The following is a 17,434-nucleotide window of genomic DNA, read 5'->3' on the forward strand; positions in this document are numbered from 1 at the left end:
CATAATGCACATGTACAAATGATAAGTTGAGGCATAATATTGTTAAAATTGCACTTTTTTTTCTTAATAAATTTCAGTTTTTTCAGGTTATTCCCATCTTTTTCGTTTGAATAGTTTATAAAAGTAAGTATTTTCATAATTTAATGTTTTTTTTTCACTTAAACACAGATAAAAATTTGGAGTTGTTGTTATTTATAGATTATTATGCTATTATTTTACTGGTCTGGCCCACTTCAGATCAAATCGGGCTGAATGTGGCCCCTGAAAGAAAATGAGTTTGAGACCCCTGCATTAGACAGTAGCCTGCAGATAGAAGACAATGGAGCGAATTATAAAAATGTAAATGTTGATCATTTCCATGCTCACCTCACTAAAAGTGCCTCGTCCAATCACCTTTAGGATGTGAAAGTCTTCTCTTTTGATGCGGGTCTTCTTCACCTGCCTCACCAGGGGCTCCGCTGTGATTGGACAGAAGAGGGAGTAGAATGAGCATAGTTTTTTCCTTTTCTACAGCACTCATTTAATTCTGGTCATTTTTCTTTTTGATTTGGTGTCAGTACGGCTGACTATAAATTTTTATGCAAGACTGTTTCTTTTTTGACATATTTTGAATCTAATGTCAGTTACTGCTACAGGTTTATTTTAAAGTACATATACTTTTTACATCTGCTGGGGATCCTCGAGACAAAAATGTACATGTAAAGAAAAATCACCAAATATATATACTTTTTCTGCTTTTTTCTGCATACATCTTGTAAACCACTTCACCTCTGCTACAAAATACCAAATTTTCAATAATTTCCAGGATTTTAACCCTTTAAATGGCTAAAAAACAAACAAAAAAAAAAACAACACATGTGAGATATTTTATATAATACATGGTGGAGGAACTTGGCGTTGTGTTATATCTAAGTGTTTGACATGTTAAAGATCAGCAATAACACTGATTTCATTGCATTAGTAGTTTTTGTGTGTTTTTGTGAGTAGGACCCTCATACCAAAAAATGTTTCATTGACTTAAATCAGAACTACATTTTTGATCTCACATAAAAAAAATAGGGATGCAATGATGTCAATGTTGTTACTACTTTTTGACATGTCCATATTCTTGTTTTTTCCCTCATAAATAACAGTGTCACTATCTATTCAAACTGGCATTTAAAGGGTTACAATTCCAAAAATGATTGGACTTTTGGTGGTTTTGAGCACTTCAGGGTTATTTATGCTGAAAAAAAAGAAAGAAAAAAATTGATATATGATGGTTTTATAGCAGTATTTGTCATTAACTATAAGTCATTAGTTTTGGAGGGTGTACTCATACTCATATGAATAAGCAGGTCAAGATGATTCCAACATTTACCCTACTTAAATGTGACTTAAAGTGATTATCAGGTCATATGTGCTCACTTCTGTGTAAATGACTTCTTCCTTTCCTGTAAAAGACCTTGAAATATCGTGCTCTGCTTCCTTTTTCAGGTCTGTCCATTTGCTTTTGGCTTGAAATCAGCTGCCTCATAAACCTTGGATGTGCACTCAGTACGCTGGTGTGTGTGCTACAGTGGAACAGAAGATCCTATTTGCCATAAAGGGAGTTCCTCTTTAACGGAGCAACTGTCTGAATCGGAGTCTCTCCCCGCTCCTAAAAATAGCAGCCATCATTTATGAATCGCGGCAAGTTTTCCAGTCCTTTATTTTTATTTTCATTCCCCACCTCCTCACACACGGAGAGGAATGCAAGTCAGCGGCACAGTGTAAACTGTTGTTAGACGAGGAGAGAGAGGACTTGAGACACGTATGCTGACACCTGGTTTTCTGAAATAACATGAAAATCCTGTGAGAATTCTCTAAAATAATCCTGAATGAACGCCAACACACATGCTCTGCGCTGCTGTACCACCTTCATGATGCTGTGAAGTTGGATTTTAAACAATAAGCAAATCAATAAATCTTAAAGCAGTGTTTTTCAACCTTGGGGTCGGGACCCCACGTGGGGTCAGCTAGAATTCAAATGGGGTCACCTGAAATTTCTTGTAATTATTTAAAAAAAAAAAACCCCAAAACTTACTAATAAAAAATATATGGTGATTTAGAGAGACAATCCCAATCCATAACAGAGAAACTGTGAAGCTGAAACTGAAGCACTGTGGTACTGTTTATCTTTTAAATGTTCATTGTGGTCAGTTTCAGATGCTGCAGCTCTTTCATCATTCATAGTTTGAGTTCTTGTTTGTTCAGTATTAATTGTCAGCCTTGTAAATCCAAGCTGGACTGACTGTACATATCCTGACCAAGGAAAATCAAATTCTCACTTTGTGCAGTAATCTACACCTGGCTTTTCTGCCTCCGTCCATAATAATATACATTATATAGACTAAATGCCATCTAAAATTAACATTTATTTGCAACATAGTATAGCAAACTATTGCATGATCAAAATCAAATTAGTTTTAGCAAAAAAAACCCAAAAAAAGGCTCTGTTTTGAATGTCTGGGGTCGCTAGAAATTTGGGATATTAACCCTTTCATGCACAGCGGTCACTCCAGTGGACAGTAATTCTACAGCTGTTCTCTTGTATATTCATGGATTTTGTTGTTTTACTTGCATATCAATCAACACAGTGGATACTTATGCACCATCCCATAATACACTGCAATTCATATCATTACTGTAACATTCCTGTTCTTGATAAACCTGATCCGCAGCAACATATTTGAGTGTAAATCAATTGCTGATTGTTATTAGACTGTAATTAACAGGGTTTTTTTTTTTTTAATTGTTGTGTTTTGTTGTTTTTTGCATATTATTTGAGTGAGTAATAACTACTATTATAGTATGTTAAAATGTGAGAAAAAAATCAGATTATCAACATTAAAAAAAACCCATTTATTTCATAGTGTTCACACAGTATGACAGTAAATTCATGTTTCTTTGCTTCAAAAATTTAACGCATGGTGTCCAGTTGAGTGGACATTTTTGTAACTTCATGAAAAATAGGTTCATAAAAAAAAAAAAAAAAAAAAAAAAAATTCAATCACATGCTTTTTTTCATGTCTAAAGAGGAATAAAAACACTCAGGAAAAAAAAATCTTGATTAAAGTTCTCATAATTAATGCATGAAAGGGTTAAAATGGGGTCAAGAGCCAAAAAAGGTTGGGAACCACTGTCATAAAGTCATAAAGGTTATTGACCTGTATATATGGTATCATTTATATGGTCTCAACTTTTATGCTTTTGTCACAAGAACAAAGAGTGAATTTGATCTCAAAAAGGCTGTAACTCTGAGAGATAGTTGTCTGACAGACTGATCTTTTAAGGCCCAGTGTAAACAAGAGCAATGTTTATAGCACGCAAAACCTGTTTCAAAGTCCATATGGGCACCTGGGTATTTATTCAAGGTAGACATTAGAAACTGTGAATCTTCCAAGAAGGTGAAGTACTTTTTAAAACAGTGAATGCATTGTTTATGGAAAGTGTTTCAAAGCTTGAAAATTAGCTTGAAAGGATCTATATAAATATTCATGCAATATAAACAAATGTACAGATCCTGATCCAAAGCTAATGAATTAAATGTTACTATGCACATTTATGCAAAACATAGCTGCTGTACATATAACATTCAACATTACTGAACCATAAACCTGCTGTGTATATCAGTATTACTGTCTCTTGTAAGCTGCACACATAGTTAGGAAAGTGCTTGGTTCACATACAGAAAAAGACATGATAAAAATGACTCGTGTACTTTCACATTTGGCCTATACCACAATGCTTTTCTAACTCTTAACTATTATGTAAATCTAAAAACCTACAGGTTTCACACAGGAAAAGTATTAGACGCTGTTAATGCACTGTAAAATATTTGTACCTCTTCTTATGACAGTGGGATTTATTCTTGATACATAAAGTGTAACTGAGACTCAGTAAGTAATCATTACATCTGGTCAAAGGGGATTACAGATGTGTACAAATGGGAATAAAAAGAGAAATGTGTCTGACACAAAACTATTCACTTCATGGGCAGTAGTGTATTCATGTATTACACATATATAGTATTGGAGAAAAAAAATAGGCATACCTGTGATTTTTCTATTCATTATAATACTCCGTCAAATAACATCTTACATTATCTTTTTAAAAAGTACTTCTCCTTCTAGTAAGATTCAGTTTTTGAATGTATCTTACATGAAAATACAAGCTATTAACAATGAATAATCAGTTGTTAATAGCTTGCATTTAATGTAAGATCCATTTTTCTGTTAGTTCTTGCTGAGAAAATTTAGTTTGTTGTTTTTGATTCATATAAAGTATTTGTCTTTATTAAATTTGCAAAGCAAACTTCTATGTATTTGACAGATTTTTGACTCACATTTGCACAAGAAAACTCTACTGTTTTTTACCAGTCAGATTAATAACAAATGTTGAGTTTTTATAAAACTTACGCAAAGAGAATGAAAAAAGAGATATTATCTGCCCATACTTCAGAAAAGTTATGTAGTCATAAAATCTGAAATCTGAGCTATTGATGTAAGAACTGAAGTGATTGTGGTTATAATAATAATAATAATAATAATAATAATAATAATAATAATAATAATAGTAATGGATTAGATTTCTATAGCGCTTTTTTGAGCACTCAAAATGCTTTACATTATTGACCCATTATTATTATCAAAAAAACCATGGAAAGTTTCTGGATATCAGCTCTAAAATTAAACTCTTATGAGCTGTTTTTGTTGTTTTCATTATATTTGTCCAAACAAATGTATCTTTAGTTGTACCAGGCATTAAAATGAACAAGAAACTGAAGAAAACAAGGGGTGGTCTAATATTTTTTTTCCGTGACTATAATGTGTAGTTATGAATAAATGTTTAAAATGGACTAAAATACAATTTGTTCAATATTTTTAAATAATATCTTCTTAACAGAGTCTGTATTGTTATACTAAATGTATGTGGGGCACTGCCTTGTTGATGTTCACTTAAAACAGATCTGCAGCATTTAGTCCAAATCCCAGCATTTGGTGAAAACCGTTGTCTGTGCAGGAAGTGGACGACGCTGCGTGTCCTTGTTCCCTTTGTTTCCTGCAGCTGTATCCTCCCAAAAAAAGCAAAGTCTGTGGAACAGTCGGTGCACGTGTGCATATACAGTATGTGTGCATATCCTGTTGCCGTGGCTGCGCCTGTTTACTCAAGTCTACCACCATAAGTGCCCTGCCAGCCCGTCTGCCAGCTTCCTGTCCTCGTCAACGGAAACTTCTCCACCGTATGAAGGACGACAGAGACGACAGAGAGTGGTCGAAATGGAGATGAGGCTTCACCAAATTGACTGACTGGAAATTAAACCAAAGACTTCAAAAGAGAAGATACATTTGTTGCTGGTGTGTCTTCCATTTGCATAATGCTTCTAAATGCTGTAAAATAGGACAATGAGACAGTTCTGAATGGGACATAAAGTCCTGAGCACCAAATGTGAATGGCTTTAGTGTCTTGTGATACTGTCTCATGACTGCACATGTCGATGACTAAAGGCCATTCATAAGATCCATCCTCATATCTGGCGAACAAATGTGCAGCTTCTTTAAAGAACTGCTGATCCTATCATATAAATGCTGTCAATGAAAAAAAGAAGAATTCGTACAATTATGGGAACCTTACATGAACATTATTGTGTCTGGGAAATAGGGACATGTCATCCAAATTATCTTTTTTTTTTTTTTTTTAATTATCATGACTGCTGTATTTAAATGTATGTTTTTTGCATATATGTACACATGTTCATAAGAATATATGTATGTTATTTGTATATATATATATATTTATATATCATTTGGTGCAAGTCTGTGTGGTGTGAATGGGTGTGTGTGTAACAGGGTCAATAATCTAGCAGCAATGTGGGTACATTATATTGTGTATTGTTATAATTACACAAAATCTGTGCATTTTATTTTAATTTCTTTTGGTTTAGTACCTGACATTGTGGGCCTCTGGATCAGTGTGTGTGGAACTTTTTGTTTTGGTCTGTTCCCCATCGAACGGTTTACAGTGTGACGCTGCGCACTATAACTTGAGTTTTCGCGCCTTTGCCTCCTCCCTTTTGTTCCGGTTTTCTGTGGGAGAGGTAAGCAGCCGTGTAGGTCATAGAAACTTTTGGTTTAACCTTTGTTAATTTAATTTTTTTTACATGAACCAGCTAGTTTAGGCTGTATTAGGCACTTATAATGTATTTAAACATATTTCTTTATTATTTGTTTTGTGCAGGAGTGTTTTACATGGGGAATGCTGACCGGAGGTTGTTATGTTCTATCATTTTGTCAGGTATGTTGTATTTTGTTTTAATAATTCAATGTATTTTGTGCCCTTTTGTTCCGGTTTTCTGTGGGAGAGGAGTGTTTTACATGGGGAATGCTGACCGGAGGTTGTTATGTTTTATCATTTTGTCAGATGAATAAACGGAGACTACCTCCAAAGACACACACGTGCGGGTCTCATCATTAAAAGAAAAAAGAACACAACGCAGAGCCCGACAAAACCGGTTACTGTCATGTCTGCTCCCAGACTGTGTCTGTCTTTTCTGTTTTCTCTGTCATTTCCTGTTTTATTTTGTTAAGTTTCCCTCTTGTGTCATGTCTGGTGTTTTTACTTCCCCTCCTTGATTGTTTCACCTGCTCCTGATTACCTGACTCCTCCCTGATTATCTCCACCTGTGTCCAATTGTCTTCCCGCCCTCTTGTGTATTTAAACCCTGTGTTTTCCCCTGTTCCTTTGCCAGTTTGTGTTCTACCTTTGTGTGCTCACTTACCAGCGTTTTTGGATACCTGTCAGTCTGTCTGCCCGTTCTTGACCCGTTTTGCCTTCCGACCACCGATCCTGCCTGTTCCTTGTCTGCCTGCTCGTCTGGTTCTGACCTGGTTCGTACTTCGACTTCTGATTCTGCCTATTCCCTGATTACCTCAGCCTCCAACGTGTTACCTTGTGTTTCGACCCTCGCCTGGACCCTGACCGTGAGTAGCCTTTCCCTCATGTCCCGTTGCCTCCTGAATTGCCCTCCTGTGTATGACCTGGCTTGTTTTTTGACTATCCTCTGTTTTGCCCTAGTCGGGGTGTTGACGGGAATCCTCCGGCTCGGCCGTGCTGACCATCCATATTCCCCGTTCACAGCCCGGACGAAGAGTCCAGAATCACACGCCTTCACAGACGTGTTAACTATTTTGTGCTGTGTTTTTACTACTGTGATTGTGTTTAATAAACACTCTCAATTGGTCATCTGCATTCTGGTCTTGCATTTGGGTTCAGCCTTCGTACTAGTCCCATTACAGTACAAACTGGCCAATAAGATGAACCCAGCAGACCTAGACCAGGTCCGGGAGGCAGTTCGGTCCCAGGGGCAACGCTTAGGGGGACATGAACAGATTTTGCACTCCCTAATGGATAAGATGACTCAGCTGTCCGTTCAGTTTTCCCAGTATTCTGGTAACCAGGCTTCTGCTCCGGTCCCGCCAGTCGAGAATATTAACTCTGTCTCACCCGTTAAAACCTTGGAGGAACCCAACATCCCACCTCCATCTAAGTACACAGGTAACCCTGATACTTGCCGTAATTTTTGTACACAACTCCAGCTCATTTTTGATTCCCAGCCCCGCCGTTTTGCTAATGAGTTAGCTAAGGTTGCATATATTGCTAGTCTGTTGGAAGGCCCTCCTTTAAGCCTGTTCAACGCAGCCTATGAACAAGGGTCTCCCATCACTCAGTCAGCCTCGGGTTTGATGGCTGAGCTAAAAAGGATATATGACCATCCTATCCGTGGACCACAGGCCGGTCAAAGACTCATGAGGCTGAGGCAGGGAGATCGCCCCATTAGGCAGTATGTCAGTGAGTTTCGTTCTCTAGCAGCAGAATCTGAATGGAACGAGAAGTCTTTGATCTCTGCGTTCCAGAGCGGTCTCAACCGCACCGTTGGTCGTGAGATGGCGCTCCGGCAGGAACTCCATTCACTGGATGATGTCATCGAGGCTGCTATTTGGGTTACTGACCAGTCGGTGTTTTGGCAGCCAGAACCATCATGGAACCGCCAGCCCTCCGTGAGTAAGCCCCACTCAGAACCCCCTCACCCAGTACCTGAGTCCAGCGGGGGTTCGAAAGTGGAACCGATGCAAGTGGGTCGGACTCGTCTGTCGGCAGAGGAACGTCAACGCCGTCTGGTGGCTGGTCTGTGCCTATACTGTGGTCAGGAGGGGCACCGAGTCAGCAACTGCCCAGTGAAACCTAGAACGATGGCAGGTGAGGACTCTCTTTTGAGCAGAACGTTCTGTGTGTCCAGCGCCTCTCGTGTTCAGCCCTTGGTCTGTGTATGCTCTAGTTCTGTGTCTCTGCAGCTTCCAGTCCTGATAGACTCCGGGTCAGACGCTAATCTGATGGATGAAGAATTAGCTAAGCAGCTCCACCTCAGTCTGCTCCCGGTTCTGAAGCCCCTGGAGGCGAGGGCTTTAGACAATCACATTATCTGTAGAGTTACTCAACGGACTCAACCAGTTACTGTCCGGTTCAAAGATGGTCACTCTGAGGAAATCAGTTTTCATGTTTATCGTTCTGACTCTCACCCTCTTATATTAGGTCACCCCTGGCTATCTTTCCATAACCCCTGTATTAACTGGCAAACGGGGGAGGTCCAAGCTTGGGGAGAGGGGTGTGGTTCCTGTTGTGAGGGGGTCCGGAATCCTGATCCTCCGTCCAAGCCAGTTCAGGTCACTGTGGCACCTGTCATCTCTCCGGAGGAGCAGGAGACGGTGTTCCCTGCTCTTAGTAAGGTACCTGAGTGTTATCACGACCTTAAGGAGGTATTTAATAAGTCACGCGCTACTGCGCTACCCCCTCACAGACCGTATGACTGTGCTATTGATTTGCGTCCTGGTACCTGCCCCCCTAAGGGGAGGCTGTATTCTCTGTCTGGCCCAGAGACGGCCGCAATGAAAAAGTATATTGATGAGTCCCTGGCGGCCGGCCTGATTCGACCATCCTCATCTCCAGCTGGGGCAGGGTTTTTCTTCGTCGACAAGAAGGATAAGACGCTACGCCCCTGTATTGACTATCGTGGCCTTAATGACATTACCATCCGTAATAGATATCCATTACCCCTCATGTCTTCAGCATTCGAACTATTACACGGGGCCAAAGTATTCACCAAGTTAGACCTCCGTAACGCATATCACTTGGTGAGAATCAGAGAAGGGGACGAGTGGAAGACTGCCTTTAACACCCCAAGTGGACACTATGAGTACTTAGTGATGCCGTTTGGTCTCACTAATGCCCCCGCTGTTTTCCAAGCTTTAGTCAATGACGTGTTACGTGACATGCTCAATGTTTTTGTATTTGTGTATCTGGATGATATTCTTATTTTTTCCCCGGATGAGGAGTCACATGTCCAGCATGTCCGCCAGGTGCTCCAAAGACTTCTCCAAAACCAACTGTTTGTAAAAGCTGAGAAGTGTGAGTTTCACCGCCCATCTGTTTCCTTTCTGGGTTTTATCATCGCAGAGGGGAGTGTCCAGATGGACCCAGACAAGGTCAGTGCTGTCAGGGATTGGCCCACGCCCACCAGTCGTAAGGATGTCCAGAGATTCCTTGGATTCGCTAACTTCTACAGGAAGTTCATTAGGGGGTTCAGCAGTGTGGCTGCCCCTTTGCATGTTCTAACCTCTCCCAAGTCCGTTTTCAGATGGAACCCCGAAGCAGACGCAGCGTTTGTGAAGCTGAAAAGGGCGTTCACCTCGGCCCCCATTCTGTCGGTTCCGGATCCAGCTCGTCAGTTCGTCGTGGAGGTGGACGCCTCTGATCTGGGGGTCGGGGCAGTCATTTCCCAACGCTCTCCAAAGGACAACAGGCTTCACCCGTGCGCTTTCCTCTCCAGGAGACTGTCCAAAGCGGAAAGTAACTATGACATCGGCAACAGGGAGTTGCTAGCCATCAAGGTGGCCCTGGAGGAATGGCGCCACTGGCTGGAGGGAACCGAAATACCATTCATGATCTGGACGGATCACAAGAACCTAGAGTATCTGCGGTCTGCAAAGAGACTCAACTCCCGTCAGGCCAGGTGGGCTCTGTTCTTCACACGATTCAATTTTTCACTGTCTTATCGGCCTGGTTCCAAAAATGTGAAACCTGACGCTCTGTCCAGACTCTTTATGCCCGTCAATTCAGATTCTGAACCAGGACCTATCCTCCCTGAGAACTGTGTGGTGGGGGCGGTACAGTGGGAGATTGAGAAATCTGTTATTAATGCATACGTGATTGTGACATCCCGGCTGGCGTTCCGCCAGACCGCCTGTTTGTTCCTGATCACCTCGCCCACAGGTCATCCACTGGGCTCACACATCCAGGCTGACATGTCACCCGGGAGTCCAGCGGACTGCATTCGTTATTAAACAGCGCTTCTGGTGGCCCGCTTTGGAGAAAGAAGTGGCGGAGTATGTCGCTGCCTGTCCTGTCTGTGCTGCGTGTAAGACCTCCAATAAACCTCCGGTTGGTCAATTACACCCTCTACCTGTTCCCAGTAGACCCTGGTCTAATGTGTCACTAGACTTTGTGACGGGGCTGCCCCCGTCAGATGGAAATACCACTGTGTTGACCATTGTTGACCGTTTTTCCAAGATGGCTCACTTTGTCCCACTACCTAAGCTCCCCTCTGCTAAGGAGACAGCAGAGGCCATGTTATATCATGTCTGTCGATTACATGGTTTTCCCAGAGACATTGTTTCGGACAGAGGTCCTCAGTTTGTTGCACGTTTTTGGCGTGCTTTTTGTTCCCTTATTGGGGCGTCTGTTAGTCTGTCCTCGGGCTATCACCCACAGTCCAATGGTCAGACGGAGCGGCTCAATCAGGTGCTGGAGGCCGGTCTTAGAGTTTTGGCCTCCCACAACCCTGCTTCCTGGAGCCGCCAGCTGATCTGGGTCGAATACGCCCACAATTCGCTACCCTGTGCTTCTTCTGGTCTGTCTCCTTTTCATGTAGTTTGTGGTTATCAACCTCCTCTGTTCCCGGCCCTAGAGAAGGATGTCAGCGTCCCCTCAGCTCTGGCCTTGATAAGGAGATGCAAAAGGACCTGGATTCGCGCCAGACAAGCTCTGTTGAAGGCCTCGGGGGTCTACAAGGCAGCTGCGGACCGGCACAGGACTCCAGCCCCGGTCTACCAGCGCGACCAACGTGTGTGGCTGTCAACCCGTCATCTTCCCTTGAGGGTGGAGAGCCGCAAATTGGCACCCAGGTTCGTGGGCCCATTTCCTATCTCAAAAATTATTAATCCTGTCTCTGTTCGCCTGAAGCTACCTAGGACCATGAGGATACACCCAACCTTCCACGTGAGTCAAGTTAAACCGGCTAAGGAGAGCCGGTTAGTTCCTCCCACCCAGCCACCACCGCCACCCCGGATCATTGATGGAGGCCCAGCCTACACTGTTCGCCGGCTCCTAGCGGCCCGTCGCCGGGGAAGAGGATTTCAATACTTGGTGGATTGGGAAGGATACGGCCCTGAAGAGCGTTCCTGGGTGCCCGCCTCTTACATCCTGGACCCGGACCTGATCCGGGACTTTCATCGCCACCACCCGGAGGTTCCTGGGCCGTCCGGTGCCGTCCCCTAGAGGGGGGGGTACTGTCATGTCTGCTCCCAGACTGTGTCTGTCTTTTCTGTTTTCTCTGTCATTTCCTGTTTTATTTTGTTAAGTTTCCCTCTTGTGTCATGTCTGGTGTTTTTACTTCCCCTCCTTGATTGTTTCACCTGCTCCTGATTACCTGACTCCTCCCTGATTATCTCCACCTGTGTCCAATTGTCTTCCCGCCCTCTTGTGTATTTAAACCCTGTGTTTTCCCCTGTTCCTTTGCCAGTTTGTGTTCTACCTTTGTGTGCTCACTTACCAGCGTTTTTGGATACCTGTCAGTCTGTCTGCCCGTTCTTGACCCGTTTTGCCTTCCGACCACCGATCCTGCCTGTTCCTTGTCTGCCTGCTCGTCTGGTTCTGACCTGGTTCGTACTTCGACTTCTGATTCTGCCTATTCCCTGATTACCTCAGCCTCCAACGTGTTACCTTGTGTTTCGACCCTCGCCTGGACCCTGACCGTGAGTAGCCTTTCCCTCATGTCCCGTTGCCTCCTGAATTGCCCTCCTGTGTATGACCTGGCTTGTTTTTTGACTATCCTCTGTTTTGCCCTAGTCGGGGTGTTGACGGGAATCCTCCGGCTCGGCCGTGCTGACCATCCATATTCCCCGTTCACAGCCCGGACGAAGAGTCCAGAATCACACGCCTTCACAGACGTGTTAACTATTTTGTGCTGTGTTTTTACTACTGTGATTGTGTTTAATAAACACTCTCAATTGGTCATCTGCATTCTGGTCTTGCATTTGGGTTCAGCCTTCGTACTAGTCCCATTACAGTTACATGTGTATGAGTGTTTGTGTTGTTTTGATTCATGTTTGTTATGTATATTATTATTTCCTTTGTTTACCTTTCATTATAAAACTTAAATACCAATAAAACTATTGTGAAAAAAAACAAAAAACAAAAAAGGAAATTATTTCAAAAAGATGTTCCGTGTCAGCCGTCCTCCTCACCCTGGTTTCATTAGCTCACTTACAAATCAGCAGGACAGACAACTTGTCAAATCTGTTGCCACTCGCTGTTACTAATGATAGTGTTGGGACCATAACATGGCAAAGAGGAAAAACAGAGATGGAGGCACTGCTAGTTCCTATAAATGTTGACTCTGGCTTCGTACCCATCGCTGACCTGTCCTGTTAGAAAAGCCATGTAGGGAGTCATCAGACCATGAGCAAAACAGACTCAGAGAGAGAAATGGATGGTGGGAAAACTACATGAAAACAGAGCTGGAAAACTAGGAATTTAGTAAGAATTAAATCTTGAAGCGTTGCTCAGGTTGGTCAGAATGATATTCGGTCTGGGTTACTTTTTCTCAGCTCGTTGTTTTCCTTTAACCTAGTGTTTTTCAGCCTTGGGGCCGAGACCTCCATATGGGGTCACATGGAATTCAAATGGGGTCACCTGAAATTTCTAGTAATTGATAAAAATAAAAACTTACCAATAAAAAAAAAATGTTGAGTTGACAGAGACAATCACAATACATAAACAACAACCTCTGAAGCTGAAACTGAAGCACTGTGGTACTGTTTATCTTTCAAATGTTGATTGTGGTCGGTTTCAGATGCTGCAGCTCTTTCATAATTCATAGTTTAAGTTCTTGTTTGTTCAGTATTACTTGTCAGCCTTGTAAATCCAAGCTGGACTGACTGTACATATCCTGACCAAGGAAAATAAAATTCTCACTTTGTGCATTAATCGACACCTGGCTTTTCTGCCTCCGTCCATAATAATATACATTATATAGACTAAATGTCATCTAAAATTTATGTTTATTTGCAACATAGTATAGCAAACTATTACAGGATCAAAAACTAATTAATTTTAGCAAAAAAAAACATCTCCATTTTGAATGTCTGGGGTTGCCAGAAATTTGTGATGTTAAAATGGGGTCACGAACCAAAAAAGGTTGGGAACCACTGCTTTAATCCATAAAGACCCAGACAGTTTACTGATATAAAATGTTTAATAACTTCTCAACCATTGAACCTATCAATACATGTGATAATTGGTGTAAAATGCCGTTTGTTGTCTTTTCATGGTCATCAGATATGACCCATTTGGACGTTCAGAGCTTCCATAGTGAACATAGAAACACTGTCATCTTCTACAATATTTATTCACCAGTAAAACCTGTAAATTTTGATAAATGACAGTGGATGGAGACATGGGTTTTAGTTCAGTAATTGATGTCTTTGCTGAAAAAATCCATTTTTCTTCAGTTTTCAGTGTTTCTGATATAATAACACTCAACTTCAGTCTGAGCTTGTATGAACATCTACATGATCAATAAATTAAACATAGAAAAATACGTGATTTTCACTGAAAAATATGCAAAACACAGAGGATAATATTATAATAGATGCTGATAAATTACTTGAGAAAGGTTACATCTGGATAAAAAATTCTTTTGGGAACTGGCACATAAGTAGCACAGGGTCTTTATGGGTTAATTCCACCAGTTCTTCTTCTTAAACCTGTGCACTATGGTTCATAAGATAAATTTAGTCTTTTCCGACAGAATATTTCCTGCTCAGTTCTTTATAATAACACTGTTTCCATTTTTCATAATTTTGTTTCTAGTAAATACCTTTTCAGATCAGATCAGAAATACTTTATTAATACCAGGATGGGAAATAATTGGTTGTAGTACACACAGAATAAACAGAAGACAAAGTGTAAAACTATAGCCATATGCTACTTCTGCTATGATTTGGCGATATGTTAACAAAATTTGATTATTGATTGATTTGATTGATAGATATGCAGTAATATAATACAATCAGCAGAGTGCAATGACATCAAAGAAAAAAAGAAATAAGTAACTGTTAACCCTTTAGGTGCCAGGGTTTTTTGTTCTTGACAACAAGATTTCAAAAAGCTGTCTGTTTCATTCAGTTATGTTGCTCGAAGCAAAATTGTGACTTTGTAAAGGGTTAATAAATTGCAGAAAAGTAACATTCTTTCTTCAACATGCCCTCCTCAAGTCAACTTCTATTCACTCACAAACTGACATGAGCACAACCATGAAGTCTGACAAAAAATGTTATTGATAGTATGCCACAATGTCATGATTAAAGAAATCAGCATAAACGCGACATAGTTCGGGTTAGGAAAAAACTCTGGAAAAGGGTTAAAATAAAAATACAATTAAAATGACAGCATTCATTCATTCATTCATTCATTCAGTTTAGGAACACATTTCACAATAATGAAATTCTGGGGTTTTATTTTAAATGGGCAAACACCTGCACATATATCAATACAATTTAAAACCTCTTGAAAAGTGATTTTGTTATTTTGTACAGTTTTCTTGGATGGAATGTACGTGTCCCTCACACAGCCCCTCTAACCTCAGTCAGTCTGTGTTTAAATGAAAAAAAATTAAATGCTTCTGTATGTTGTCATTTTCTGTGATGAACTGGTGAAATGTCCAGGCTGTACCCCGCCTTTGCCCATAAGGAGCTGGGATGGGCTCCAAGCGACCCCCGTGACCCTGGTGATGATAAAGCGGGTTCAGAAAATAAAGGAATGAATGTTGTTATTTTCAGCAATTGTTTTTGATAAAACATGTACATTTGAGCATTTATATTTTATCTTCATAATAATATTTAACATTCTTCTTGTGTCCTGACATGTATGAACCATCTGCTGTTAACTTTCCCATTCTCACCGACAGACAATTTAGAATGCCAGCGTTTACTGTCAGCTAGAAATGAAAGAGTGTGTTAAGTTTAAAGTCATTTTAGACCCTTTCATGGATCATCCATTTTGTCATTTCTGTGATTCTTGTCGTGAGGTCCGATTATTTTTTTTGTTTTCGTTTTTTTACCCCACCCCCTGAAGGGGAGGCAAGGGGTATTGTTTTTGGTTCGGTTTGCTTGTTTCTTTGTACATTTCTTTGTTTATTTGTTTGTTAGCACTCTAGTAGCAAAACTGTCGGTTGAATTCATACCAAATTGGGTTTATAGATTGCCAGTGACCCAGAATAGATCTGATTACATTTTGGGAACAGTAGGTCAAAGTAAAAAAAAAAAAAGAATTTTCAAAATCTTTTTTTCCTCATTTTCCTCAAAATGGGCAAAATTTCCAAATGTCTATAAAAACATCCTTCTTTTTTTCAATTTTACTTCAAACTTGGCACATATATAGAGGCAGTTGATATGCTAATATGTTGACATCACCACACGCATAGACATGACATCAGCTGGATTGATGCCAAAATAATTTACAATCAATGCGAGGGGCGGGGTTTGTTGTGCCACCTTTTTTTTTTTTTTTTTTTTTTTTTTCATAAAGCTTTAAAATGTATTGCACAGTGAAATATATATGCTGAAAGACATTACAACAAGTTGCTTCTTATCTCTGATGGAGGCCCTTGATAACTGATCTGATGGCTTATGCCAGGGGTGTCAAACTCATTTTAGTTCAGGGGCCACTTACAGCCTAATATGATCTAAAGTGGGCTGGACCAGTAAAATAATATAAATAACAGGATAAAAACATAAATAATGTAAACTCCAAAGTATTCTCTGTTTTTGAGTTAAAAAAAAAAAGTCAGATTCTGTAATGAAATTGTTTACATCTACGAAGTGTACTTGAACATAACATGAACAAATATGAACAACCTGAAAATTCTTAAGAAAAATCCATGCAATTTTAATAATATTCTGCCTCAGTTTATCATTTACACATGTACATTTTTACTTACAGATCACAGTGGATCTACAAATACACCAAACATTTAATAACAGGTAGAATATTATTAAAATTTCATATACTTCTCTTTAGACATTTCAGGTTGTTCATATTTGTTCTGGTTGTTCACATTTTTTGTAAAAAGGCTAGTCTGAATGTAAACATTTTTGTGTATTTGACTTTTTTTTACACTAAAACAAAGAGGAAAATGTGTGTTTTTCATTATTTATTGGTTATTATGATTGTATTTTACTGGTCTGACCCACTTTGGATCTAATTGGTCCGTATGTGGAACCTGAATTAAAATGATTTTTGATTGATTTTTAATATCTTCAGTATAATTTTTGCATTTCACACATTCATCCCACAGGCCGGATTAGACCTACTGGCAGGCCAGATAGAGTTGATTATTACAGCATGATTTAACATTACATTGAACTTCAGTCTCCTCTGTGTAAAAACTGATTCATAAATTATGTACAGTTTGGACAACAGCTTTTATTTGTTGGTATTTTTCAGTGAGGTCTTGAAAAAGAGAATGTACACTGTTGTTACTGTTGATTTTCTTGAAGTACAACATAAAGGAGTTCTTCCAGCTGTGAAACAGATGTACTGTTAAGCTCAGCCAAGTCCAACTAAACCAAGAAATCTGCTTCATCACCGGTCGGCCGGCCAACTCTGTCACTGGATCCTCATCCTGGACACATGCTGTGGATAAATTTGGACAGTCCCATTATTGGGGACACATGATAGGCCCACATCTCCCCACCCGGCTACTGGACAATACAGTACTCACAAACACAGTCACAATCACATGCCCTGACACAGTTATTCAAGAGCAGACGGACACAGAGGATGATGATGGCTGGGGTCAAAGATGAAGCCTGTTGACATCACAGCAGATGGTCGTTCAGAGCGATGGCCGGCGGCCAGTTCTGGTACAATGGGAAGCATTTATGTGCATCCAGTGGGTTTATGTGTGTAGTTGTCTATAACAGATAGAAATATGACACATGGCATCACAGCAGCAGCTGATACAGTACAGTACATGTGTTTGAATGTACAGTATAAGTATTTTAATGTACAGTACATG

General features: G+C 40.4%; 1 protein-coding gene across 1 annotated transcript in view; it reads right to left on the reverse strand.

The window, feature by feature from the left end:
* Positions 1 to 17,434, reverse strand: part of dmpk (DM1 protein kinase) — a 59,175-nt gene that overhangs the window by 27,622 nt on the left and 14,119 nt on the right. Inside the window, exon 2 of the mRNA XM_030153904.1 lies at positions 367 to 458. Coding sequence (XP_030009764.1) covers positions 367 to 458 — 92 coding nt within the window. The remainder of the gene's footprint in view (positions 1 to 366; positions 459 to 17,434) is intronic.

The sequence above is a fragment of the Sphaeramia orbicularis genome, chromosome 14 (assembly GCF_902148855.1).
Source record: "Sphaeramia orbicularis chromosome 14, fSphaOr1.1, whole genome shotgun sequence".
NCBI classification, from domain to species: domain Eukaryota; kingdom Metazoa; phylum Chordata; class Actinopteri; order Kurtiformes; family Apogonidae; genus Sphaeramia; species Sphaeramia orbicularis.